Source organism: Macaca thibetana, chromosome 2 (assembly GCF_024542745.1).
Source record: "Macaca thibetana thibetana isolate TM-01 chromosome 2, ASM2454274v1, whole genome shotgun sequence".
NCBI classification, from domain to species: domain Eukaryota; kingdom Metazoa; phylum Chordata; class Mammalia; order Primates; family Cercopithecidae; genus Macaca; species Macaca thibetana.
The window spans coordinates 99,138,080-99,163,645 of record NC_065579.1 but is presented as its reverse complement, the minus strand read 5'-3'; the positions used below and the strand labels follow the sequence as shown (position 1 = coordinate 99,163,645).

The window sequence follows — 25,566 nt, the reverse complement described above, 5'->3', positions numbered from 1 at the left end:
TGACTCTGTGCCCCTGTCTGGAATGACTGCCACCCCTGGGGTCCTGACCCTGCCTCCCAAGCCCCCTGTGACACACACCCGGGAAAACCCCTGGCAGTACCCAAGGAAGCCATTTCAGAGGAGTGGAGCAGGTGCCATGGGTTCTGTGTTCCCTGGGGCCCTCCCAACACCATGGGGACACCCTAAAGGTCTGACCTGTGGGCTGTTTCAGTGTTTGTAAGCGGTGCATTCGGAAGATGGATCACCACTGTCCGTGGGTCAACAACTGTGTCGGCGAGAACAACCAGAAGTACTTCGTCCTGTTTACAGTAAGTCAGCTTCCAAATTCTGCCCCGCCCCCCAAGAAGCAATGGAGCACTTTGTTCCTTTGAAAATTCTCAGCATTCACGATGTTCTTTGCTGCTGTTCAGAATACTGCCTGGCCCTGTAGATCTCCACCTTCCTGCCAAAGATCTCTCTGGCTCAACAAGTGCCTGTTCCTAAGCCCTTCCCTTGAGCGTTTAGAAAATTGATTCAAGTTGATTAGCTATGAGCAAGGGCTGTATTCTGGGCTCCCATGCCAAGTGTTGGACCTAAATAGCTCAAGAAGGCAGTTTGGGTGATGACCTCAAATCCTGAGCTGCAGGTAGGTGGAGTCTACTTAGTGCAAGGACTAGAAGGGCCCTCAGCAGTCAGTACCCTGACTTTTCAAGGGAGGAGATACAGCAGACTTGAACCCCCGTCCCAGGCAGCTCAGACTGCCTGGAGCCCAGGTCATGCCTGGGAGACGGGCTTGTTTTTGTTTCTGTTCTGGTTCCACATACTCCCGGAGATGACTGCTCACTTGACCCAGGGCTGGGGGTAGGGGGATCTGTAGGGAATCACTAGCTGGCCCTCTGGTCCCTCCTGGTCAGGCCTCGGCCTAGCTAAGTGTTCCTGAGTGGCAAGTTCTGAGTGCCCCTGTCCCGGGAGCCCATGAGGTCAGAGGATTCTTACAACAATGGTATCTGCACTGGTTTCCTGTTTCAGATGTACATAGCTCTCATTTCCTTGCACGCCCTCATCATGGTGGGATTCCACTTCCTGCATTGCTTTGAAGAAGATTGGACAAGTGAGTATGTGCCGAGGCTTTCCTCCCTGCTCCAGGGTGGGTGTGTGACCTGAGCGGGGGCAGGGAGGCTCTTTATTTCCTTCATGGTACCAGGGGCCAACCTCATTTTATTAAATCTCCTGAAAGCCTATGGACTGAACAGGGAAGAAATGGCAGAGGCTGGAATCTCTCTTCATGAAAAAATGCAGCCCCTTAACGTCAGTTCGACAGGTAAAGTCGTGAGTTGGACAGACAGACCCTCTGGACTGGGCGTGCCCAGGGAAAATGCAGGCCCCAAGCAAGCACAGAGGCCGGTTCCAGTGCGTGGGAGCCGTGCTGGGAGAGAAGTTTTGTTTTCTGTCTTTCCATGAGGCACTTAAATCAAAGGTCATTTTATTCCAGTCTTGCAGAGATTCATTTTTTACTTTCTGGCTAGGACATGGAGTTTCTTTATTAATTTGGTTTTTGTGATGGTTGTTTTTTAACTGCTTACACTGATAATGGTGAATTTACATTAAGATTGTAGATAATTCTTCCTGCTTTAGAGGCATCCCACTGAAATGTGTAAATACTGAGGAAGAAACTCCAGCCAGAAGATTGCACAGATCCTGAAGGAAAACAATAGATGCTGGAGGAAAAGAAATGAGAGGCCACCTGCTAGGCTGGCTCTTTCACACTCACAATCTGTGAGACAAACGTCTTGAGCAAGGAACATTGTATTTCCTCTGCTTTTCCCTCTATGGACCTCCTTTTTTTGTTTCACTGTCTTTAGAACTTTTGCTCTTCCTATTCATGCTGACTTCTTCCCACAATTCTGGCATAAGTCAGATGGCAGAGGTCAAGCTAGCAGACAATAGAGAGAGGAGAGGAGGGTAGGGGTGAGTGGGTATGTGCAGAACTTACCATTCTGCCTATCTAGGTGAGTCGCCAGCAAGTTCCTGATCACTTGGTGAGCATTCTGAAGTACATGCCTTCTGCTAGGCCTGGGGAACCAGATCTACTCCAGATGTGGCCTTGGTGACTTGACAGGGGAGTCCAATTAGGATATTTTATCATCCCAAACACCTCCCACCTCTCATCAAGTTAACAGACATGGGCAGGTGATGGGGTAGCACAGACTATCAGTGAGGCAAAATGTCCCTGTCATGGAATGGTGCTGGAAGGGACCATTTCATTAATGCCTACTGGGAGCCAGGAATGGCCCAAAGGGCTTTTTGAGCGGTGTATTGTTTTGCCTTTATAACCAGCCTGCAAGGTAGGAGAGATGCTTCCCACTTTGCAGATGACAAAAGCTGCGGCTCACAGAGGATGAACAAGTTCCCAAGATCACTCAGCTAAGAAGAGGGCCTGTAGTTCAAGCCTAGGTCTGGAGCAAGGTTTTTAGCCCTGTCGGTTGACTCCAATGGTCAGGGCCCTCCCAGCCATGCTCTTGATTAACTGTGGTCAAGATTCCTGATGGAGTGGGCTTCTATGGCGCCAGCTTCTGTGGCGGCTGGGCTGGGAAGGCACAGGTCAGTCCCCAAAGTTGAGGCCTGAGAGTTGACTGTATATGACCGTTACTGCCCTCACTACTCAGCCCTGGTGAAGCTGTTGGGCCATAGGAGCTGGTGTGAGTCGGGGGCCGAGGGCTGTCCCCCGGGATTAGGGCACTTTGAGTTGATATTTAAAGAAGGGTAGGGAGGTGGTTCCACACTCCCTGATCTGATTCCTACCTCCCCAAACTCCGTTGGTAATTCCTGAGGCCCAGCCCACAGAGGAATGATGCTTGCTGCTTTGCAAGGAGGGAGAACAGGCCATGGCCCTGGGCTCTGCCACCAGCTCCAGGGCAGCAGAGGCAGATAAGAAGGAGGTGCTTTGTCCAGCAGGCACCCCCATGTGCTCCTGCCAGGCCAAGGCCAAACTGTGCAGATGTTCTTTCATGAATTCTTAAGCATCCCCCTGTACAGAAAGGAAAACAAAATCTCAGAAAGCCCAAACCTCTTGCCCAGATCCTTTTGTTGTCAGGCACTGTCCCAAGGCTGGTTGTACGGCAGTGAGCAAAACAAAGCCCCTCTCCTCCTGGAGTTTGAAGTGTAGTGGGAGAGGCAGCTATCAAACAAGTACAGAAAGAAACAGGTAATTCCACAATGCAAAGGACAGGAAGACACAGGGGCTGGAACAGAATATTAGTATGGGCCTTGTAGTTAGAGTTCATGATCAGGCATTGGTGCCAGGATTTGTACCTCATGGTGTCTGCCAGATGTCAGAGCCTCGCATTCTCCCCAACACCCTTCCCAGCCCAAGGCCATCATACTTGTAGCCACCTACGGCCAGCCCATCAGGCTGGTGGCCACCCCAACCAAGCCCTGCCCCACAAGGAGCCAAGAAGAGAAATCATTCGGAGGCATCGATAAGTTCCCAGGGAAACCTGAGGAGATACGCATTGTAGATGAGATGCTTCTTACCTGTCACCCACATGGTGTTTGGTATCTTTCCAAGCTCATTCCCACATTTGACCTCCCTTGCCCCTCCTGACATTCCCGTGGGGGAGCCAGCAGGACAGCTTGGATGGAGTGCTTACTCCCTTAATTCCCAGAATCAGTGAAGCCCGACTCTGCCCTCCAGGATCTGATCTTTCCAGCCAGGGAAACAGACACAAGTATGGAAGCAACGAGAAACAAACCACAGCCCAGGCTCAGCCAGCATGGGCAACTGCACTGAGGCGCAGAAGTCCTTAGGTGAAGAGTGCCAACCAAGGGGCCTAGCCTGTCTGCCAGCACCATCTCCAGGCCACCTTGCTTCAGGGCCCTCCCCTCCCTGCTCACCCCCACTATCTCCACAGCACCTTCGCGTTTCTCTTCCATGCGCTGGGTTTCTGACTTAGACTTTGTTCAGACAAAAGATTGCTGCTTAAAAGCAAACCATACCTCTAGTCAAATCTCACTGCTTCACAGTGGAGTGGGTGGAGGACTGAAGATGGTGGGACTGGCCTCAGGTCCCCGGGGCTGGAGGCCAGGACAGTGAAAGCACCTACTCTGGGCCCATGCCTCTTTGGTCAACTCCCTGGCCTTTGACACCGATGGCCTCGGTGCTACAGATGTCCCTGGGAGCAGGGGCAGTGCATTACCTCACACTATAGTCAAGGCTGAGCCCCGGCAGTTCAGCTGCCCCTGCCAAGCTTAAAATCCCAAAGCCACCAAGTGATCCTCCACAGCTGCCCATGAGCTGATGGGGTATAGAGGGGCAGCATGTCATACAGGAATGCCCAGAAAACCTATGGCCATAGCAGGACTGGACAGGCATCTCCACCTGGGTACCTATATTGTGCTCTCTGAGGAGAGGAGGGTCCCCTGTGGTGTCGTCAGGCCTTCCTGCCTCACTTCAGAGGCCTTCCTGGGCCCTTCCAGGTGTCAGGCACCGTGCTTGGCACTGGAGGCAGTGAACAAGGAATGATTTGTATTAGGGAAGGGAAGCCCCGACTGGGGCCTGGCCTGTTGAGTCGGCCAGGATAATTCTTACCGTAGCCTGGAGGCCAGGGACCTGTGGCACCCAGGAGGAATGAAGGCCTGCAGGCGGGAGGGAGAGTGGGAGCCCAGTGGGGCGGTGAACCTGGGCAGCGGGCAGTGGGTGGCAGCACCAAGCCCTGTGTACGTCTTCTCTTTCAGAGTGCAGCTCCTTCTCTCCACCCACCACGGTGATTCTCCTCATCCTGCTGTGCTTTGAGGGCCTACTCTTCCTCATTTTCACATCAGTGATGTTTGGGACCCAGGTGCACTCCATCTGCACAGATGAGACGGTAAGCAGGCACTCTGCCCGCCATTTCCGCACCTGGGGATGGGGAGGACCCAGGGTCAGTGTTGCTGGGAGAGCTGCTCACAGTCAGACCGAAGCCCAGTGGTCAGGCCGCTGGTGTGCAGGGCACAGTTCCTTTGTTTGCAGTTACATTTGGGTCATCTTCATCCACACACAAGTCCTCCAGCCTTGGGGCAGCCACAGCAGATCACACCAGGAGTGCGGCCCAGCAGCCGTGGCTGAAAGGCTGCCTTTACCACATTTCCTTCCATCCCCCCATGACAGGTCTTCCTTTATGCTGTACTGCATTAGACACTCCACTAGGCACTGAGGGCACCCTTCCCATCTGGGGGCCACAGGCTTGAAATAGAGTGGTTGACAGGGTGCCCTAACCCAGCTGGGACAGGCAGGTCAGCTTGCCAGCCATGCCTGGGTCCTGAGGGCAGAGTCAGGAGACAGGTCTGCTTGAGCCCCCAGGGCAGCAGGCTTTTACCTGGCCTCTGGGTCATCTCTGTCCGGCCCAGCCCTGGTTCTCGTCCACTGCCTTCTCCTCACCCCCACCACCACCTCCCATCTGCCCACAGCACCTTCGCTGGAAGCTTTGAGGCTGCTGGCTGTGCCAGACTGGGGCCTATTCCCTTGGTGCCCCTGTTGCTATCTCCTGACCTTCCTGAAGTGTCTGAAAACCTCAAGGTGGTCAATCCCTGGCTGTGATATGGGCATTTCTCTGGGGATTTACATAGGAAAAAGGGGCGGCACTTAGCTCTGGGTGTGAGGAGCAAGCAGAGCCATGAGGTTGAGAGCCATCCCTGTATGACTCCTGATGTCCTGAGGCCCTCTCAGGGTCAGCTCTCACCAGTGGTCTAGGGCTCTGGGTGAAGGTTTGGGCCTATGGGTAGTCAGCATTGGGAGTGGGCTCATAGGACGACAACATCCTCCCACTGCTGCTGGGCGCCTTCCCCTGTGGGCTTAGAGGAGCGTGTGCAGAGCAAAGAAGGGACAGTGCCGCCCACTGCCAGAGGACCATTGTGCGTGTCTTTCGGCAACTTTTAGAAGGTTGCGGGGCTTTTGGCAACATTTTTTCTTTTATAAAAAATGATGTCATTGCAAAAGAGTTTCTGTAAAACTAGTAGCCAATAGTTTAGATCCAGCCCTGTATCCAAGCAGTAACCATGACCAACTTTTCTGCATAAGATCTACAGGGAATCCGATGGGGATTCTTTCAGGACCCACCTGCCATTGGGATACTGCCAGGTCACGGTCTGGGGGAACCAGAAGGCAAGCTCTCATGGCCCCAGTCCTAGCCGTTCTTCCCTGAGAAGACTATTCCTAAAGAGAATTATGTTGGAAGGAAAGGAGAAAGCTGGAGGGCCCTGCCCCACCTGGGAAAGGGTGTCTTCCCTTTGCCCTGTGTCCTTCCCAGGTCCCTAGGTTGTGAAGACAGACTCAAATTCGGCTGTCCTCCCAGCACCCCTTCACTAGAGACCACAGCAGACAGACCCCTGGCCAGGCTTCTGCCAGGCTGCTTCTCTCCTGCCTCTCTGGGCAGGGACCCTGTTCTTAAGCCCTGCCCTTTGACCAGCTCCATCTGAAGAAGGGAGACGGGGAGGAAGCAGCTCTTCCCCCAGCCCCAGTTTTTTCCTGAGACTTAGCAGGGGAAGTGGCACCGGCTCCATGACAGTTACTGCATAGGTCTCCACCATGCTTCTCCCCAAAGGAGCCACTAGGAGGACCTTTGCCATGCCAGGCTGGCTGGCCTGGCCATGCCACCCTCTAACCTGTACTAATCACTCCTCCTTCCTCCTCTATGGTGACTTCTCCCCTCATTCATGGTCTGTCACTCCTATTCAACCTTCTCAGTTTGTGTCTCACCAGCCCCACTAAGCAGGGTGCTGCTTAATCCCCCAGGCTGGTGAGACGCACAGCGCCAGAGCAGTCATTTGATTTGTTACTTTTTTTTTGTCTGCAAAGTGGTCATGGTAGCTTCAAACTTCCTAGAAACCTCTCCCAAATTAACGGCCATCATTGGTTATGATGATTGCGAGCTCCACAACAGCTCTGAGGCCTCTAGTGACAAAGCCTTCATAGCACTCCATCCACAGCCCAGCACAGTTTCTGAAGAGTGCCTCTGCAGAGCTCAGCGAGGGGCCAGAGCTGGAGAGATGCGACACACCCTGGCCTGGCATACTTAGACGCAGCGGCATCTGCGCTGCTGATGATGCTGCTTTTTCCCTCCCTTCTTGGAGGGACTTGTGAATGAGTGCCCACCAAGAAAAGGAGAAATTTTCTTAGTAACACGTTTTATGAGAAAGATGTATTATGTAGATAGCTTTGTTGCTTTAAAAAGGAAATATTTACTCCATTCACCTCTCACTGTGGACATCCCTCCCCAAAAACCACAGCAATGCAGTGCTTGACTGAAAGTATGATTGTTCTTGTTTTCAGGGAATAGAACAATTGAAAAAGGAAGAGAGAAGATGGGCTAAAAAAACAAAATGGATGAACATGAAAGCCGTTTTTGGCCACCCCTTCTCTCTAGGCTGGGCCAGCCCTTTTGCCACGCCAGACCAAGGGAAGGCAGACCCGTACCAGTATGTGGTCTGAAGGACCCCGACCAGCATGGCCACTCAGACACAAGCCCACACCACAGCACTACCGTCCCATCTGTTCTCATGAATGTTTAAATCGAAAAAGCAAAACAACTACTCTTAAAACTTTTTTTATGTCTCAAGTAAAATGGCTGAGCATTGCAGAGAAAAAAAAAAGTCCCCACATTTATTTTTGAAAAACCATCCTTTCGATTTCTTTTGGTGACCGAAGCTGCTCTCTTTTCCTTTTAAAATCACTTCTCTGGCCTCTGGTTTCTCTCTGCTGTCTGTCTGGCATGACTAATATAGAGGGTGCTGTCTCGGGCTGTGCCCATTCTACTAACTGAGTGGATGTGACGCTGTGCATGGATGGAATAGTTCGGACACCTGGCAGGGGATGCATGGGCAAGCCAGGAGGGCCCTGACCTCCCACTGCCCAGGAGGCAGTGACAGGCTCCCCGATGGGACTTAAAACCTCACCGAAGACGGATGCTTACCCCTTGAGGCCTGAGAAGGGCAGAATCAGGGCTGGAGCCTTCGGAAGGGACCTTGGCACAGCGACCTCATCCCCCAGCTGGACACAGTTTGCCTCCTAACTCGCAAAGCAATGACCTGCCTTGTACTTTATGGGCTTGGGGTGTGTAGAATGATTTTGCGGCGGAGTGGGGAGAGAGATGAAAGAGGTCTTATTTATATTCTAAATCAGCAATTATATTCCCTGTGATTATTTGGAAGAGTGTGAAGGAAAGACATTTTTCCAGTTCAAAATGCCTTATACAATCAAGAGGGAAAAAAATTACACAATTTCAGGCAAGCTACCTTTTCCTTTGTTACATCTGCTTCCTCTCTCACCACCCCCTCTCCCTCTCTTCCCCAGCAAGATGTCAGTTAAGCAGTGTGGATTCTGACTGCAATAGGCACCAGTGCCCGACACGTACAGCCCTGCCATCATCCCCTTCTCATTTTATAAACTTCAAAGTGGATTCACTTTCTGATATTTAACCCCCATAAATGTGCACGTACCTGTGTCTTATCTGTATTTTAACCTGGGAGACTGTTGTCCTGGCATGGAGATGACCATGATGCTGGGGTTACCTCACAGTCCCCACCTTTTCAAAGTTGACATATGGCCATACCATTGGCTGGAATCCACAGACACACCTAAGCCTGTGGCACTGGGACAGAATAGATTTTCCATTTGAGAGGCACTTCCTGTGTCAGTCTTGTTTGAAGGAGGTGGTGGTGGTGGGGAGAGGTGAAGGAGGTAGGGAGTGCCCTCCAAGTACAAAAATGACAAATATGATTATTTACCATCTGGGAATTCTCACACATTGATTTGTTTTTTAAGCAGTTGCCAGAAACCCCCTTTTTTAGCTTTTGCTTGGGGTGGGGATAGAAGATAAGGTTTATTCAATCCTGTCCTGGGTAGGGCGAAAGTGAATCTAGCCATGTGATTTTTCAGAAAAGTAAGTGGAACATGCTGCCTCTTTTCAATTCTGTCAGTGCTTCCACATGGAAACAAAATGCAATAAAATTTTTCCAAAACCTGTTCTGATTTAGCTATCTCTCTTGAGGTGTTACCGTTAGCGGGAGGCCGACTGTCCACAATCTACTTGAGTTTTCTCCGGTTGGGTGTTTCATTGCTCCGTCTCTTGAATGAGGATACTTTATTTTTTGGGTTTTAAAATACATTTATGGTCCCTCTCTTGAACCAGCTTGCCCCACCAGGCCTCTTTCCTTGGCTTTCTGCAGCCTGAATCAATTCCTGTGTGTTGATGGGCTTTCCTAAGAGCTTTTCTGAGTCAGTCAACTTTGACTCGCCTCTATGGTGCTGTTCATGCGATACGGGCAAGGCCGAGATGCTAAGATTTTTAAAAAAGAATGCTGTTTTAGATCAAGTTGATAGCATTTGTTCTCCATATGCTTTAAAAATTTGTTTTCTTAATATACAGTTCACTTAGGTATATGAAAGAAGTGTGATTGTATTAAATGACTAGAGCGGGGCTGCAGCTCTGGGCTTCCCCTAGGGGAGAGAGATTGGTAATACTCCATCTTCTAGGGCATTTGTTAAAGTAAGACAGGTTAGTTCTTTTCCCCGTGGCATTTCTAAGGAATGCAGCAGACAGTGCTGAAGATGCATGGACTTTTTTTTAGTCCTAAAAATAGAAACTCATCCTTTGAAGTTGTGCATACTATGTTTATCTTTCCAATAGAGTGTGGTTCCTTCAGATATCCTATAGGATTCTGCGTCTGGGTTTGTATAGGCCTTGGCCAGAAACAGTCAGTGTTTCTGAGCTCTCAGACCAGTTGCACTCAGAAGATAGGAATACCCCAAGGTTCCTGGCATTTTTATTTCATTTTTATTCAGACTGATAACAGTTTGCCGAGAGCACAACGACTGAAGAATGTGGCCATCATTTGCAGGATAGTGATTGGTTCCCTGCCTAGCTTCCACATAGGAAGAAAAAGCATCCCTGAGCTCTCCTCAGCATTTCCAGATACAATGAAAGAGGACATCTTTCTACACAAAGTCGCCCCAACTTTTGGCTTGGACACAGGAGTTCTAATAGTACTGTTTGGTGCACTCATGGGAAAATGAACCAGTAGTAGCCACTGTCTTTCAGAGCCTGGGCTCTGGGAAGTGGAAGTGAAAAATAAAGATGTGGCTCGTTGGGTTAGGTGATCCCCAGCTTGCTTGCCTTCTGTCAACTCTGTCAGGTTTGTGTTCATAGCAACCAGACTGAATATGCAAAAGGCTTAGATCCAAGCAAATCTGTAATCTATGCATATTTGCATGGGCTTGGTAATACTTCCTCTTTTTTGTTAGAGACAAGGTCTTGCTCTGTCACCCAGGCTGGAGTGCAGTGGCACAATTAGAGCTCACTGCAGCCTTGAACTCCTGGGCTCAAGTGATTCTTGTGCCTTGGCCTCCCGAGTATCCAGGGCTACAGGCATGTACTACCATGCCTGGCTAATTTTGTTGTTTTTTAATAGAGTCAGGGTCTCACTGTGTTGCCCCAGCCAGTCTTAAATGCCTGGCCTCAAGCAATTGTCCTGCCTTAGCCTCCCAAGTCTTGGGATTACAGGCGTGAACCACTGGGCCCAGCCCTGTACTTCTTGTTGAAAGAGCCCCAAGTATTAGCTTTTGCTCATCTGGCTAGGCCACTTAAATAGTTAAAATCCACCGTCCCCTAATGCAGAAACCGATTAGGTGAGGTAAATTAACAAACATTTTAAACACATATGTGAGGTTGGCATTACACAGAAACTCCTCTCCAGGGGGCTGGGCTGGGCTTTCTCAGCCAGACTAATGGGTTTTAAATTTCTCTCTCTTCAAGACTTGCAGTGCATCAGTTTAGAGGGTGAGCCAGCCAGTAGAGGGAAGGGGCCCCACCTAGAAGGTGCCCTTCAATATCAAAGAAATGTAAAGAGAGAAAGATTTTGCTAGAATCCTCCTCAAAGGTGTTCTTGAGGTTGCCAGACCAGCAACACCAACATCAGCATCCCCTGAGAACTCGTTAGAAATGCACATGCTCGGTCCCCACCCCAGGCTACCGAACCAGAAACTGGGGCCCAGTAGTCTGTGTCTTCACAGCCCTCCAAAGTGATTCTGACTATTAAGTTTGAGAATCCACTTGGGGCTTGCAGGGGTCCCTCCTCAGGTGGTCCCTGATGCCTGCTGGTGATATGGGTCCTGTGTGCTGCTGGGCTCAGCATAGTGCAGTCGGGGTGTGCTGATGGTGAGACAGGCACGTGTTCCCTCCGCTGAGAAGCCACTGAGACCGCCTTCCCTTACAACCTGCGGACTCCCCAACAAACAACTGCCAAGACATCAAAGAAAGTCTGTATGAAGCGGATCCAAAGTATTAGCCTGCCCACCACTCCTTGTGCATCTCATCAGTGGAACCCATCTCTAGACCAATGGCCCTTTCGGTGAAGAACCAGCCCGGAAGGGAAAGAGAAAAGCATAGAACCAAGGGGCCTCCAGCTGGGAGTGGTGGCCGGTGAGCAGTCTAGAGCCAGGGGCATTGTAACAGCCCAGATACGTGACCTGTACACGTCCTGACCTTTGCTTTCCACATATGGGTTTAAACAACCATGTGGCTTTTTCTTATATTCTTTAAATACATATCTGACTTAGGATCACCTCACAGAAGAGACAGAATTCACGGTGAAGCAGAAACAAGCCACTGACCAGTGTGCTCCCAACCTGAACCTTCTTTTTCTCACCCTCTCAAGAAAACATCTTGCTGACTTGAGCAGCGTGATTGCCGTAGCAGAGTGGCCCCCAAGGATCCCGCTCTATTGTGGCACACAGGAGGTGCCGATGATGCTGATCCAAGGAGTGATGACAAGCGCTGCAGAGGGACGTTTGCCAAAAGCCTTCTGGGGGCCGCTTGTGCTCTAACACCGACATAAGGATGCCCTGACTTTCTGCAGCTGAGGCCATATCGTCTGGTGACCAATATTTGGGTCCTGGCTTCAGTCTTCAGTTCAAATCTCTGCTTGGCTACTCATTACCATACCGACTACCAAAATATGACCTTGAGCAGTAACTTCTTTAAGTCTCAGTTTTTTCATCTGTAAAACGGGAATGATAATCTAAATCACAAAGTTAAGGGAAGGATTACATGAGGGTGATGAATGGGAATGTATAGTGTCTGGCCCTGGTATGGCTTTATAAGTGTTAGCTGTGTTAGAGCTGTGCTTTTCAAATCATCAGTCACAACCATTCATGGTTTGCAACCAGCATGTTTTTCAAGAAAAACGTTTAATGCATTACATATTGCAGGGTAAGTATTGTTTTATGAAGCTTAGAGGATTGTGTGTATATGTGTTCTGGAATGCAACAGAAAAATGTTTCCTCTTGTGGGTTACAATATAGAGGTATGAGATCTCTGGCCGGGCACGGTGGCTCAAGCCTGTAATCCCAGCACTTTGGGAGGCGGAGACAGGCGGATCACTAGGTCAGGAGATCGAGACCATCCTGGCGAACACGGTGAAACCCCGTCTCTACTAAAAAATACAAAAAAAACTAGCCGGGCGAGGTGGCGGGCGCCTGTAGTCCCAGCTACTCAGGAGGCTGAGGCAGGAGAATGGCATAAACCCGGGAGGCGGAGCTTGCAGTGAGCTGAGATCCGGCCACTGCGCTCCAGCCTGGGCGACAGAGTGAGATTCCGTCTCAAAAAAAAAAAAAAAAAAAAAAAAAAAAAAAAAAAAAAAAAAAACTCTAATGAGGAGAGACAGTGCTATCTGCCCAGCTATGAAGAGACACATTTGCATAGGCTGCTTCCTGAGGCTCTGGCTTTCTACATCTGATGATACAGGGAGCAGGGAACAGCCTGTTCTCTCTCTGTGGGGCTCAGCTGAGTCTGCACAGACTCTTCCTTCCTCGGAGGCCTTAGTCCTAATACATTCATTTTGGAGTGTTGGTGAGTTTGTTCACAGATCACAGCTCATGTGTCACCCAGGCTGACCTGAGCCAAAAGGCCCGTCACACACCCTTTGCAAGAGCTGCTGGTGTCGACTATGACCCCCTTCCAGGCATCAACAATTTTTGTTTGTTCTCTTGAGTCTGAAGCTAGTATTACTGCTCCACTGCAAACCTCAAGTTTAAGAACTTTGCCTGCAGGATCCCTTTAAATCCACATAAAACTCAAAATTGAGTCCTACCAGGAAAAAGCAGCCCTCAGCCCATTTTTATACATCAGATTTGTTTGCAATATTTTCTTTCCGGACTCAAAAGTCAACACTCCCTGAACGTTCCACTTTACTGCTGCAGACCTCTGGTAGACAGGCCAGGCTCTGTCTGGAATACTTTTATGAGCTTGGTGAGGAGGTTGAGTATAATCCAAGAGTGCCTATCTGGGAGCATGCCACATGAATGGCAAATAATCATCCTTTGGGCTCTTGGCTTCATTCCTCTTCTCTCTGAGCTCAGCCTCGGCACAGTGGTGATTTGCAGTAGAGCTGGAAACATGTTGGGCAGGAAAAACAACACTACTTCTGGTCCCAGTTCTGATACATAACAAGCTAGATGAGCCTTGGCCACTGTCATGGCCTCTTGGAACTTCTGTTTCTTCCCCATCTGCCAATCATCAATACTCATACCCACCTCCTCACAAGGAGGCTATAAAAACCTGTGGTCATGGCTTTGAGTCCAAGTCAGTATGGATGCAGCCAATCTGTCATTTCTGGGTGTCTCCTCTGTAGCTGGATCTGCCATATGGTGATGTCCCAGCTCTTGTGCTATCAAGTTAAAGCCTCTTTCTCGACAGGCTGCAGATGATCACCCAGGAAGGGAATGCAGAATGCCCAGAGCAAATCATCTCAGCTGGTCACTGCTTCTGTGCCAAGAAGGGAGGCCTGGCAAGGGGCCAATCAGGAAGCAGCATGGCATCCCGTGCTCATGACCCACATGAAGGTCCCTCTAGACTTGTGTTAACAAGATCCATTTTCTGAAACAGCTGTTTTTGTTCTGATTATAAAAGTAACATTGGCTCATTGGTAAAACTTGGACTATGTGAGAAGTCTACAGAAATAAATACAAATCATCTAGAATTCCATCCCCAACAGTAACCACACAAATGTTCTAATGTCATGTAAAACTATATTAAACCATCTTTTCTAGCTGCATAGTGTTATAGAATCGTTTGCTTAACCATCATTATTGGGCATTTCTCATTTCCAGCTTTGCATTATTATAATTCAGTGTTCAAGTTTGTATTGCATAAATCTTTGTCTGATTATTGATCATTTTTAAACTTTTTGTGAAATAACTTCAGACTTAGAAAAATGTGACAAAAACAGTACAAAGAGTTCCCATGTACCATTCAATCAGTCTCACCAAAGGTGAATATTTTATACAACCATAACACAAATATAAAACCCTGGACATTGACAACACCATACCCTTAACTAATGTATGTACCTTATTCACATTTCTCCTATTGTCCCATTAACACCCTTTTCTGTTCCAGGATCTCACACTACATCATTTTGCAAGTCTCCTCCAGTTTGTGACAGTTCCTCAGTCTTCCTTTGTCTTTCATGACTTTAACCCTTTTTAAAAATTGAGGTGAAATTTCTGTAACAAAATTAGCCATTTTAGAGTGTACATTTAATGCATTCACAGTGTTTTGTACCACCAGGTCTATCTGGTTCCAAAATCTTTTCATCAGTCTTTGACCCTTTTGAAGACGTAGGGCAGGTATTCTTTAGGCTGTCCTTCAGATTGTGTTTTTGATGTTTTTCTCATGATTAGATTGAGGTTAAGCATTTGGGACAGGAGCACTGCTGAAGCAATATGTCCTCGTTGCACCGTATCAGGAGGCACATGGTGTTGATACGTTTCATTATTATTGTGATGTTAACTTTGATCATTGGGTGAACGTGGTACCCGCATTGTTTCTTCCCTACTATTAAGGTACTGTTTTTCCCTTTGTAATTGATAGTATCTTATGAGGATATACTTTTGAGATCCGATTTTTTTAACTTAGAATTTATTCAAAAGTCAAGAATCATAAATCTCTGAGATGGTGTGGGAAGAAAAAGTGCTGGAGAAGAATTGGCCTAGGGTACCATCAGATCCCAGACTGTGTGTTTGCCTCAGTTTCTCTTTCTGCATAACAAAGGATTGTGCCAGTTGTGTAACGATCTTGTGTGGAAGAGAAAACCTAGAACTAGATACACAGAGATCTTTCTTGAGTCATGTGAATGAGCAGTGCCCAAGCCCGGCAAACCCACAGCAAATTCCCTTGGCTTCCAGAAGAGATGGAGAAAGCAGTGCCCCCACTGGAGGGTCAAAAGCCTCTGTGCAGGGTGTTGTGGGCCTGGAGAGCTGGCCTGGCCATGTCTTTACCTCCTCTGGGCATCTCCCCACCCCAACACCCTTTCTGTGGCCTGGTGGCTGAGTTGCAGCTGAGGCAGGTGAGTTGACAGCTTGGAAGAGGCTACAGGGTGCATCTGCTGCATGAGCAGGCCTGAGCACAACCTTACCTCCCCACAGTGGTCCTGGGTGCCCTCCGGCTGCCTACTGCATGTTGGCACCAGCTGTATGAGCACCCACTTCTTCACCTCGCATGCTATTTGTGTCCTGCCCTCTCTCCTTAACTCCATCATCCTTCTGCTGTATTTGCAGCCCCTATCTACCCTGGTGAGTGGCCAAAAATATTTAGGAGGGGGTCACCAGTTTGTAGCGGCCTCAGAGGATGCGTGGTCCCCCTTATGCCTCAGCCACTCATCAGCCTGGCCCCTGCCCATCATCTGGCATTGCATTTGTGGAAGGAAAGAAGGGGAGGGCTGGGTGGTGGGTGGAGAACACGTCAGTCCGCCAGGCAGACCCTGCTTGCTGTGTTCCTCCACACTGCTGTCTACCCACGCCCCAGAAGTCCTCCGAGGCACCTCTCGGGGCTGAGCTGGGCCACAACAGGCTGCCCTCTCAGACCCCATCTTACCCACGCCCTGGACCCCGCCACTGCTGGGCCGTAGCTGGGGGTGTGTACATGAGCTGCACAGCCCAGCAACACGCTGACGCTGATGCTCTTCATCCCCTTCTCCCTCCAGGGCATCGAGCGCCTCAAACGAAAGAACCAGCCCAGGGAGCGCACGGGGAGCTGGCAGTCAGTAAAGGAGACCTTTGGTGGGGACTTCTCCCTGAACTGGTTCAACCCCTTCTCCAGACCGTGTCAGCCAGAGATCCCCAGTGACAAAGACATGGTGCGGCAGGTGACATCGCTGTCAGACACCGAAACAATGGAGGATCCATCAGAGGAGACAAAGGACGAGGACTCTGTGGAGGTGACAGATGAATAGATGCTGCTGTGGGGAGAGAAGCAAACACTAAAAAGTGCTGTCAACCTTCGTCCTGGGGTTTTGGATAACGGGGCTCATGGGCATGTTGCGCTCCCAGCACCCCCAGCACTTCCCTGAGCCACTCGCTTGGCCTTGCCATTCCCTGTAACCCCTCCTTCATCTCTCCATGTTGGGCCAGGTCTGGGGGTCGGGAGTAGTCTGGGGACATCAGAGGAGGATGGGGGCTTTCTCAGAGTTCATCTAAGAAGAGTCTGCACTGAGAGGGCTCGTCAAGAACCGTTCTCCAAGACTGGGCAGCTTTTACATTCTCAGCCCAGCAAAGGGAGCTTTTGAACAGGGCAGCCCAGGGGCAGAAAAGAGCTTGCCTTTGGCTTTCCCTGGGATTTCTGTCTTCTCTTAGGAAGGCTGGGGCCTTGGCTCCTGGCTTTGAGAATTAAGATTGTGACAGAAGGACTGGGCAGGGCTGGCCTTGGTGACCTGGGTTGGGACACTGACATCAGGGGAGACTAGCCTGAAAAGACTGCAGAGCTGCCAGCCACTCCCTGGAAAGGGCTTCCCCCTGCTGCCTGCTGAAATTAGGAGGTAGAGGTGGCTGCCACATCTACCTGCAAGGGCCAGGCATGGTTCAAAGAGGACCCTGCATTTAGCTCTAAATACACATGTGCAGGACATGGCCAGCACGGACAGAGCCAGGGTTATAACAGTAGAGCCGAAAATGAGCCCCCATTCCACAGACACCAGAGTCTTCACTGAGCGAGACAGCTGGGAGCTGTCCTGCCTATGGCTACGTATCTAGCCATTCACAGGTGTGGGTACCGGGAAGGACGTCTTTAGAGCTACTGGGGACTCTCTAACCACTCCCATGAGAACTTAGTTGAATGTTACCTCTTGGAGGAAGTCTAATAACACACGTAGGTAGAACTAACCATAAACCCTGCCTGTGTGTTTGAGGCCAGTTCTCCCAAATTGGTGCCCATCTTGTCTCTGAAAAGATGGGTGATGGCCAGGGCCTGCTGACTGACGAATCAGATGAATCAGGAAGACAGACACACACACCCTACCAGGATGAGTCTGCCCTCTATTCACCCCATTTGAAGCCTAGGGTGTCTGTGACCACTTCTGAAGGTCTGAGCAGCATTCTGGTGCTCCTAAACCCCATTCCAGTGGTTGCTGCAGCATCTTCTGCACAAAGCCCAACAGAAGAGTTCTTATCCCCGTTTGGTATAAGAAGTGGATTCACCACCCACTCCCTCCACGGGCCTTTGTTCCTCTCTTTGGGCCATTTCCCCAGCATCTACTGGCGTCAGGATTGGCAGGGGCATAGGCACTCAGCAGAGCATGCCCCTGCAAGGCCTCAGTGTCAGGGTCCCCCTTCCAGCTCCAGGCAAAAGGGCATGAGTCCTGGCCCCAAGTGGCCTGTGGCTCTAGTTCAGAGGAGAAGAAGGTCAGTGTTTGGAGGTGCAGTCTCAGGACACTGAGAAAGGAAACTGGCGACTATGAGAAAGAAAAGAGCCAAGCAGCATCCTGGTTCTTGGACAGCATCCTTGGACACTGTGAAGGGTGACGATCCTGCCAGAGACCGTCTCTCTACAACTGATGACCCACAAGGGCCTGGGGTTAATTGCTCAAAAGGCCCAATGTTCACAAAGTCACCTCTGCCCTAATCCTTGCTCAGAGCTCTCCAAGTATGACCCACAAGAGGGGTGATGGGGGATTCTAACATTAACAGAGCAACCAGAAAGACATTGGGCCTCCCACAGTCAGGCTGCAGGCCCACTTTCTTGGTCCTTATCAGCTTTAATATTTATTAATAACAACATAGGAGCCTGAGTCAGCTGTAAAGGCCGTTAACTTGCAATCTGGACAGGAAGTCGACGCTCACCACTTTGGGTAAGAGCTGCTCTGACTATAGGGCCCCCCTATTTGTTGTCCTAACTCAGAAGCATCTCTGGGCTGCCAGGGTGGTGGATGGAATACCAAAGAGTTCACACCAAGGAGGAAGCAATGCCTGCCCGCTGGAGTCTCCTAAGGGGCAGCAGTTCGAATAAGCAAAGAGGATTTGCTGGTCACTGCTGACATGGGTGTTTATGGTGAGTTCAGGCCTGAGGACAGGGGTGTCTGCAAAACCACATGGCCCTTGAGAAATGTCCTTGCACATTGGGCTTCAAACTCCTCTTCTAGGGATCCAGCTTGGCCTGAAAGCAAAGGTACACAGCAGCTCCAAAGCCAAAGTGTTTTCAGATTGGTTGCTCTGGAAAGGAAGGCTGGGGTGAGGGGGCATTTTACCTGCACAGAGGCAGACCCTGCCTCCCCTCATCACTGACCCCATCTCCAAGGTAGACCTCAAGCCATGTCAGTCCCTGTTCTGGAAGGTGCTGGGCTGGGCCACAGCCAGGGTTATGTAGGTAATTAACCTGTCCAACCCTGAGCCTCGCCTCCCTATACCAGCGACACTGGTCTGTCTGTGGTGACCGTTCACAGCATAACATTTTGCTTAGCCTCAAACTGAAAGCATTGCAACTGAAGTCAAAACCCGATGAGATCTTACAGGGAGAGAGAGTGGGTGCAATTTGCCTCTTTCTTTGAATAAAAAGCTCTTTGCTCACCCTCAGTGACTAGAGTCTCCTGTTTTAATTAAGAGATCCCAGCCCAAACCCTTGGGCAGTGTCCTTCCTCATGGGTCACCCTAAAGGCACCTCTAGGAAAGCTACTTTTCTTCCATTCCCAGTGTGGGAGACCAGTGTCATATGGCACCACACAGTGGCCATGCCAGGCTTTATCACCTCTTGGGATCGGACACTGTGCTGTGGAGTGACTGACCAAACCCTTCTGTTTGTGTCACCACCCTTGTGGTATTTCCAGCAGAAGGAACAATTACCTTGCCTTCAATAAACATTTATTGAACACCTACTGTATGCCAGGGAGGTGGGCAACTGGGGCAAGGGTGACCAGGATTGAGGTTTTTTTCACTTGGGCAGCTGGAAAGGCAGAGGATGACAGGTATCCCACCCATGACTGTCCTGTGAATTAGACACAAAATAACCCTCATTCAAGCTACGCATGTGCCTCTGCCAGGGTGTGTATCCAGTTGGGGTGACAACCTTTGAGAGAGGGGTTGGATGTACTGAACAGACAATAAAGAAGCCAACTCCGGCCGGGCGCGGTGGCTCACGCCTGTAATCCCAGCACTTTGGGAGGCCGAGGCGGGCGGATCACGAGGTCAGGAGATCAAGACCATCCTGGCTAACACGGTGAAACCCCGTCTCTACTAAAAAAAAATACAAAAATCTAGCCGGGCTAGGTGGCGGGCACCTGTAGTCCCAGCTACTCGGGAGGCTGAGGCAGGAGAATGGCGTGAACCCGGGAGGCGGAGCTTGCAGTGAGCTGAGATCCGGCCACTGCACTCCAGCCTGGGCGACAGAGCGAGACTCCGCCTCAAAAAAAAAAACCCAACTCCTCGGAGCACCTTTGCCTGGGGACGCCAAAGGATTCCACGGCTCCCCAGTGACCACATAAAATAAACCCCCAGCACAGGATACTTTAAGAAGCTTATTGGCGTAAAGGAAAAAGGACTCAGGGACCACAGAGTTTTCTTGAAGCAGAGTTTAATTTAAAGCATATTGATCATTTGAGCAAATCTCTGGAGGGCAGAACAAGAAGGAGCAGGCTTCAGTTAACAGAAGCAGCCTTGAGTTGCCAGGATGGTGGATGGAATACCAAAGAGTTCACACCAGGGAGGAAGCAGTGCCTGTCCCCTGGAGTCTCCTGGGGGGCAGCAGTTCGAATAAGGGAAGAGGATTTGCTGGTCACTGTTTGCTGACATGGGTTTCTATAGTGAGTTCAGGCCTGAGGACAGAGGTGTCTGCAAAACCACGTGGCCCTTGAGAAATGTCCTTGCAGATTGGGCTTCAAACTGCTTGGAGCACCAGGAGAGGGACTTCCTGGATTTCAGGGATAGAGAGAGGACAATGGAGGCAATAGAAGGAGAATGCACTTCTAGCAGGCCCACCCCAGTGCTGAGAGAGCACTCCAGTTGACAGGTGCTTTCAGGGCCTGCAAACCCATGGCCTGAAAATATGGCAGCTTCTCACAGGGTGCCAGCGGGTGGCTACTGGGGATTCTCTAACCACTCCCATGCCCATAGCCTGCTGCTCCAGGGAGAGAATCTGTGGCTTTGAAGTCTATGGATTTGAATTGAGACAATGGTGGCCCTGATTTTTGAGGCCATGACTCAGGAAAGGGATGGGATTCTGTGGCCTAGGCTGGTGTTTATAGCTGTGTGATAGCACAGGACCTGGCCTTGTGGGTCTGGCTGCTTATGGTTGTGTTGGCCTTTCTGACCTCCTGCTCTTGAATCTGCCCTCATAAAAGTCATCAAATTTAATCATCCATAATCTGAAAGCTAAGCACAAAGTAGGAAATGCTGAAATCTCAACTAAGGCTCCACAGCATCAGACAAGGCTACTTGGTGATGAGAACAATCTTCTGAGCGTTAATCTCTTTCACTTGTTTGGAACTTAACTTGATGATAAATTTCTTGAGTCCAGTTTTTATTGGGATGCATTTTATTTGGGATTGGATGGTCTCACCAGGCTGCACCGTCCTGGAAAATTCAAAGACATACGGACATACAATCAGCCAAGGATGTTACGGGAAGAGGAAGAAGATGAGTTGGGTGAGAAGCCAGAAAGCCGAGCCTTAGCTCAGCCTCTTTGAAAAGCCCTGGCCATTCCAGGGCATGGCACATTCCTAGATGGTAAGACACAATATTGTCATTTGGCACAATTCTCCCCCAAATAAATAAGTAAATTCAATGCAGTATCAATTTAAATCCCAACTGTTTTTAAACTATATGACAAGATGATTCTAAAAGTTCTATAGCAGGACCTACACCCTGGGTGCTGCTATCAGTTTTCTCAGATGTAAAGCAAGATGGTTGAACCAGCTGGTTTCCAGAAGCTCTTCCAACTCTGACATTTCACAAGCCTTCCCTGGAGTCTTGACTGACTTTACTACAGATGTTCTTGTTTCACGGGTGTTAGCAACAGTTATCTATTACATGAAATCTAACAGGAACATGTATCTTATGTTGAATCCACATGAAAGGAATTGTCTAGCCCCTCACTACTCAAAGTGTGTTCTGGGGCTCAGCAATACTAGCATCACCCGGGAGCTTGTAGGAAACACAGAATCTGAGGCTCCACCCTAAACCTGCTGAATCAGAATCTACACGGTAACAATACTCCCCAGGTAATTTGTGTGCATGTTAAAATGTGATAAATCCTGATCTAACGAAAATAGGAGCCTACTGGTTTTTACTTGGAAGATTCAGACATCCTGTAAGAAAGAGACCATCAGAAACCTCTCAGAAACAAAATATTAGAGTTCAGTAAAGGTTTTTGCTGGATATATCAGCATGCCAAAAATCAATTTCCATATAGTCCAGCAAACGATTAGAAAATATAATGAAAAATATTCCATTCATAAAAGCTATAATACTGATGCATCTTGGAATTAACCCAACTAAGAACGTGCATATGGTATATAAAGAAAACAATATTGCTTTTCTAAAGGTGATAAAAAAGACTTGAAAAAAATGGGAAAATCTCATATTCCTAGATGGTAAGACACAATATTGTCATTTGGCACAATTCTCCCCCAAATAAATAGGTAAATTCAATGCAGTATCAACTTAAATCCCAACTGTTTTTAAACTATATGACAAGATGATTCTAAAAGTTCTATAGACAAAAATGTGGGGGGTGGGGATTTGCCTAATGCATATCAATACGTAGATATGATAATCATATAAAATTATTTTAGGACTATAATAATTTAAGTGGTATGATGTTATAGTAGAAGAAGACAAATGAAATAGCAAATTAAAGAGTCCAGAGACCCAGATATATATGGGAATTTACAGCCTAATAAAGGCAGTGCTACAAAGTACTAGGAAAACCATACACAAAGTTGGAGCTCCACATCACACCACACCCAAAAAAAATTCCAGATAAATACCTAATTGTGTAAATAAAGCTGGAAATTCTAGAGAAAGCATAAGAGAAAATTTCTATGCACCTAGGATGACATGAAATTCAGTATCCAGGCCGGGCGCGGTGGCTCAAGCCTGTAATCCCAGCACTTTGGGAGGCCGAGACAGGCGGATCACGAGGTCAGGAGATCAAGACCATCCTGGCGAACACGGTGAAACCCCGTCTCTACTAAAAAATACAAAAAAAAACTAGCTGGGCGAGGTGGCGGGTGCCTGTAGTCCCAGCTACTCGGGAGGCTGAGGCAGGAGAATGGCGTAAACCCGGGAGGCGGAGCTTGCAGTGAGCTGAGATCCAGCCACTGCACTCCAGCCTGGGCGACAGAGCGAGACTCCATCTCAAAAAAAAAAAAAAGAAATTCAGTATCCGTAAGGGAAAAGATTGAAAAATTTGACTACATTAAAATTTAAAAGTTCTAATGGTGAAAGACATCTTAGTGTTTAAAAAAATACAAACTGTTTGGCCAGGCATGATGGCCCATGCCTGTAATCCCAGCACTTTGGGAGGCCAAGGTGGGCAGATTACCTGAGGTCAGGAGTTCAAGACCAGGCTGGCCAATATGGGAAAACCCCATCTCTACTAAAAATACAAAAATTAGCCAGGTGTGGTGGCGCATGCCTGTAATCCCAGCTACTCAGGAGGCCAAGGCAAGAGAATCACTTGAACCTGGGGACAGATGGAGGTTGCAGTGAGCTGAGATCCTGTAACTGCACTCCAGCCTGGGTGACAAAGTGAGACTCTGTCTCAAAATAAATAAATTAAAAATTAAATTTAAAAATTTAAATACAAACTGCTATAAACAATTCACAGCACATAACACTCTTTACTGTGTAAAGACTCCATACTAATATGAAAAAATAAACGACTCAGTAGAAAAATGGACAAAAGTTAGGAACAGGCAATTCACAGGAGAGAGTCAATTAATGTAAGAAATACTCAGCCTCACAAATAATCAGAGATGCAAAGTAAAGCAATGAGATTACTTAACCACTAGATTGGCAAGAATCAAAAAGATCTGTTGATAGAGCATAAATTGATGCAATCTTTTCTGAAAGTAATTTGGCACTAGCAAAATGTATCTACATTTTGACCCTATGACCCCATACTGGGAATTCACATCTCAAGAATATGCACACATGTGCAAGATATATGTCCAGAAGTATATTTCTGTTTGTAAGAATACCTCAGGCAGACTCACCCATGTTCAGAGGTCTGTAGTGAGGAGATGCCCAGGCTTTCCAAAGAGAACTTAACGTCAGTCAAAGGGATGGCCAGAGTATTCCTGAAGATACAATTGCAGACAAGTAGCTGGCCAACTCTGCCTGTGTTAGGCAACTGTAGTAGGGTGGGGAGGAGAGATGGGGAGAGAAGATATGCATGAGCCAACCAAGGACCCTCAGGGTTCTTAAGGACCCCGTCACACTCCATGGCCAACTTCCAGGCAGGAGGAGCCCTTTATGGCCTGCAGGAATCTCACCTCTACAGAGAACTCAGGGTACTGGAAAGACACGAATACTTCAGAGGCCATGATTTCTTTAGACTCCACAATTTCCGCAATGATGAAACCTCTGATAACTGGCTCGTCATCTAATATAGCCAGGCTGTTGATGTAGGTCTTGGAGTCCAAGGTCAGAGTCACTTCTGATACTGCCAAAGAGTCAGGGTGGAGGGGAGAGGTCATTCATCATAGGCCCCATGAGTTTTCCTCATCAAGCACAGAATTAGATTAACTTTGTATGAATTGAACTGGATAACCTGGGACATGTCCCATACTCTCTTTAGAAAACAAGACGTTGGGCTCAAGATGGAATAATAATTGGCCAATTTCTCCAAGCTTCCATCCTGAGTGCATGACAGACATTACCCATTGTCATCAGGACATCCCACTTGTTCCCAACACTGTGCCCTGGGCACTCATGATCATTGATTTGATTGGGCATCTGAGATTAAAATTTCTGCCACCACAGAAGACTTCTCATGACACTTTCAGCACCCCTAATTTATAGCTCTACGATAGACCCCGGCTCCTAGTCCAGTGGTCTATTGGCCCACTTTTCCTCTGTGCCTGGCTTTCTTGTGACTACCAAGGGGTAGGTTTTCAATAAATGTTTGTTTGTGTTAACTCACACACAAAAATTTGTTAACGTATGGAAGTTGTCCACAGAGGAGAAGAGGGATTTCAGATTGTGGGGACCCTGAGCTCACTTGAGGCCTCTCCTCCCCCTGGTTCTGGTACCTTGACCTTGGATCTGCGAGGTCTTATTGAGGTCACACAGTTTTGCCACCTTCTTGCCGGTGTACAACTGTAGTTCAAAGGAGCCCGAGATGTTGACATTCTGTAGGGCAGCAGTCTTCCTTTTGAGAATCACGGTGAAATTAACAGGGTTTCCCAGCAGCGCATCATCTGACTGTACCGACATGTGAAGAAAGTTCTCTTTTACAGGTCGTCTGTGCTCCCTCTCAGAACTGAGAAGGAGGAAGGCATGATCCATGACCTGCCTCTCCTCAGGGGAGCCTGAAAGAGACACAAAGACAGCTTCCTTTGGGTGCTCCTTCAAGGGCCAAATGTCCCAACCACCCCTGTGGCAGAAGGAGCCCATCTGCATGGCCAGGACTCCAGAGACATTCCTGAGCTATAGATTCACAGAGAGAAGCATTCAAATCCCCATTCCTAAGCAATAGCACATTTTGACATAGCACTTTTTTCAGCACATGGCAGAAAAAAGACCTCCAAAAATCTGCTTTTCCATAAAAGCAATGAGAACATTGGCAAAAATTATCAAATCAATTTTTTCAGAACTCTTGACATTAACTAAAGGCTTATAATAATCTAAGGAGCATTTATTCAAGTAAAACAGCACAATCTCAGTAAGAATAGTTTTGTGGCATTCTGATTCCCATCTCCCCTTCTCTCCAGCTCCACGGTAGACTCAAAAACCAACAGCACCAAATCACAGTGAAAACCAGCAGCCTAGCCACCTCCGGAGGGGACAGAATGGTTTTGGAGTTCCCTAAAAGCTCCACTACCAGAGAATTGTTGTTAATTCACCTAAGGGCGATTCCCTGGAAACCCTCATTCACAGAGTTTGTCTTCATTGACCTGACTCAGAGCTCCCTCTTACCAACAGCCTTTTCCCTGGAGCATTTGTTAAGACAAACAACCAACCTACAGCAATTGTTTACAATTGCAGTTTCCTAAGGCAACAAGGAAAAGAAGGGAGTTGAGGGGAAAAGAAGCCGACCAAAAATCTTAAAAGGAAAAGCTGAGGAACAA

General features: G+C 48.6%; 3 protein-coding genes across 9 annotated transcripts in view; 2 read left to right on the top strand and 1 right to left on the bottom strand.

Annotated features, from left to right (window-relative positions):
• ZDHHC3 (zinc finger DHHC-type palmitoyltransferase 3) overlaps window positions 1–18,853 on the top strand; it is a 59,799-nt gene extending 40,946 nt beyond the window's left edge. For 2 of the 5 annotated variants that reach the window (XM_050780515.1, XM_050780519.1), the window contains 5 exons: window positions 212–308; window positions 1,009–1,090; window positions 1,217–1,300; window positions 4,714–4,844; window positions 15,994–18,853. In XM_050780515.1, coding sequence (XP_050636472.1) covers window positions 212–308; window positions 1,009–1,090; window positions 1,217–1,300; window positions 4,714–4,844; window positions 15,994–16,242 — 643 coding nt within the window. In that variant the 3' untranslated portion in view covers window positions 16,243–18,853. Of the gene's footprint in view, window positions 1–211; window positions 309–1,008; window positions 1,091–1,216; window positions 1,301–4,713; window positions 4,845–7,285; window positions 8,978–15,993 lie in introns of those variants that run through there. The other 3 variants (XM_050780517.1, XM_050780516.1, XM_050780518.1) reach the window with 3 other exon arrangements.
• Window positions 1–25,566, top strand: part of KIAA1143 (KIAA1143 ortholog) — a 940,736-nt gene that overhangs the window by 741,495 nt on the left and 173,675 nt on the right. The gene's annotated exons all lie outside the window — the stretch shown is intronic.
• TGM4 (transglutaminase 4) overlaps window positions 19,831–25,566 on the bottom strand; it is a 41,201-nt gene continuing 35,465 nt past the window's right edge. The window contains exons 11-14 of the mRNA XM_050780509.1: window positions 24,529–24,807; window positions 23,770–23,939; window positions 23,491–23,627; window positions 19,831–20,845 (exon numbers count right to left, since the gene is read on the bottom strand). Coding sequence (XP_050636466.1) covers window positions 20,704–20,845; window positions 23,491–23,627; window positions 23,770–23,939; window positions 24,529–24,807 — 728 coding nt within the window. The 3' untranslated portion in view covers window positions 19,831–20,703. The remainder of the gene's footprint in view (window positions 20,846–23,490; window positions 23,628–23,769; window positions 23,940–24,528; window positions 24,808–25,566) is intronic.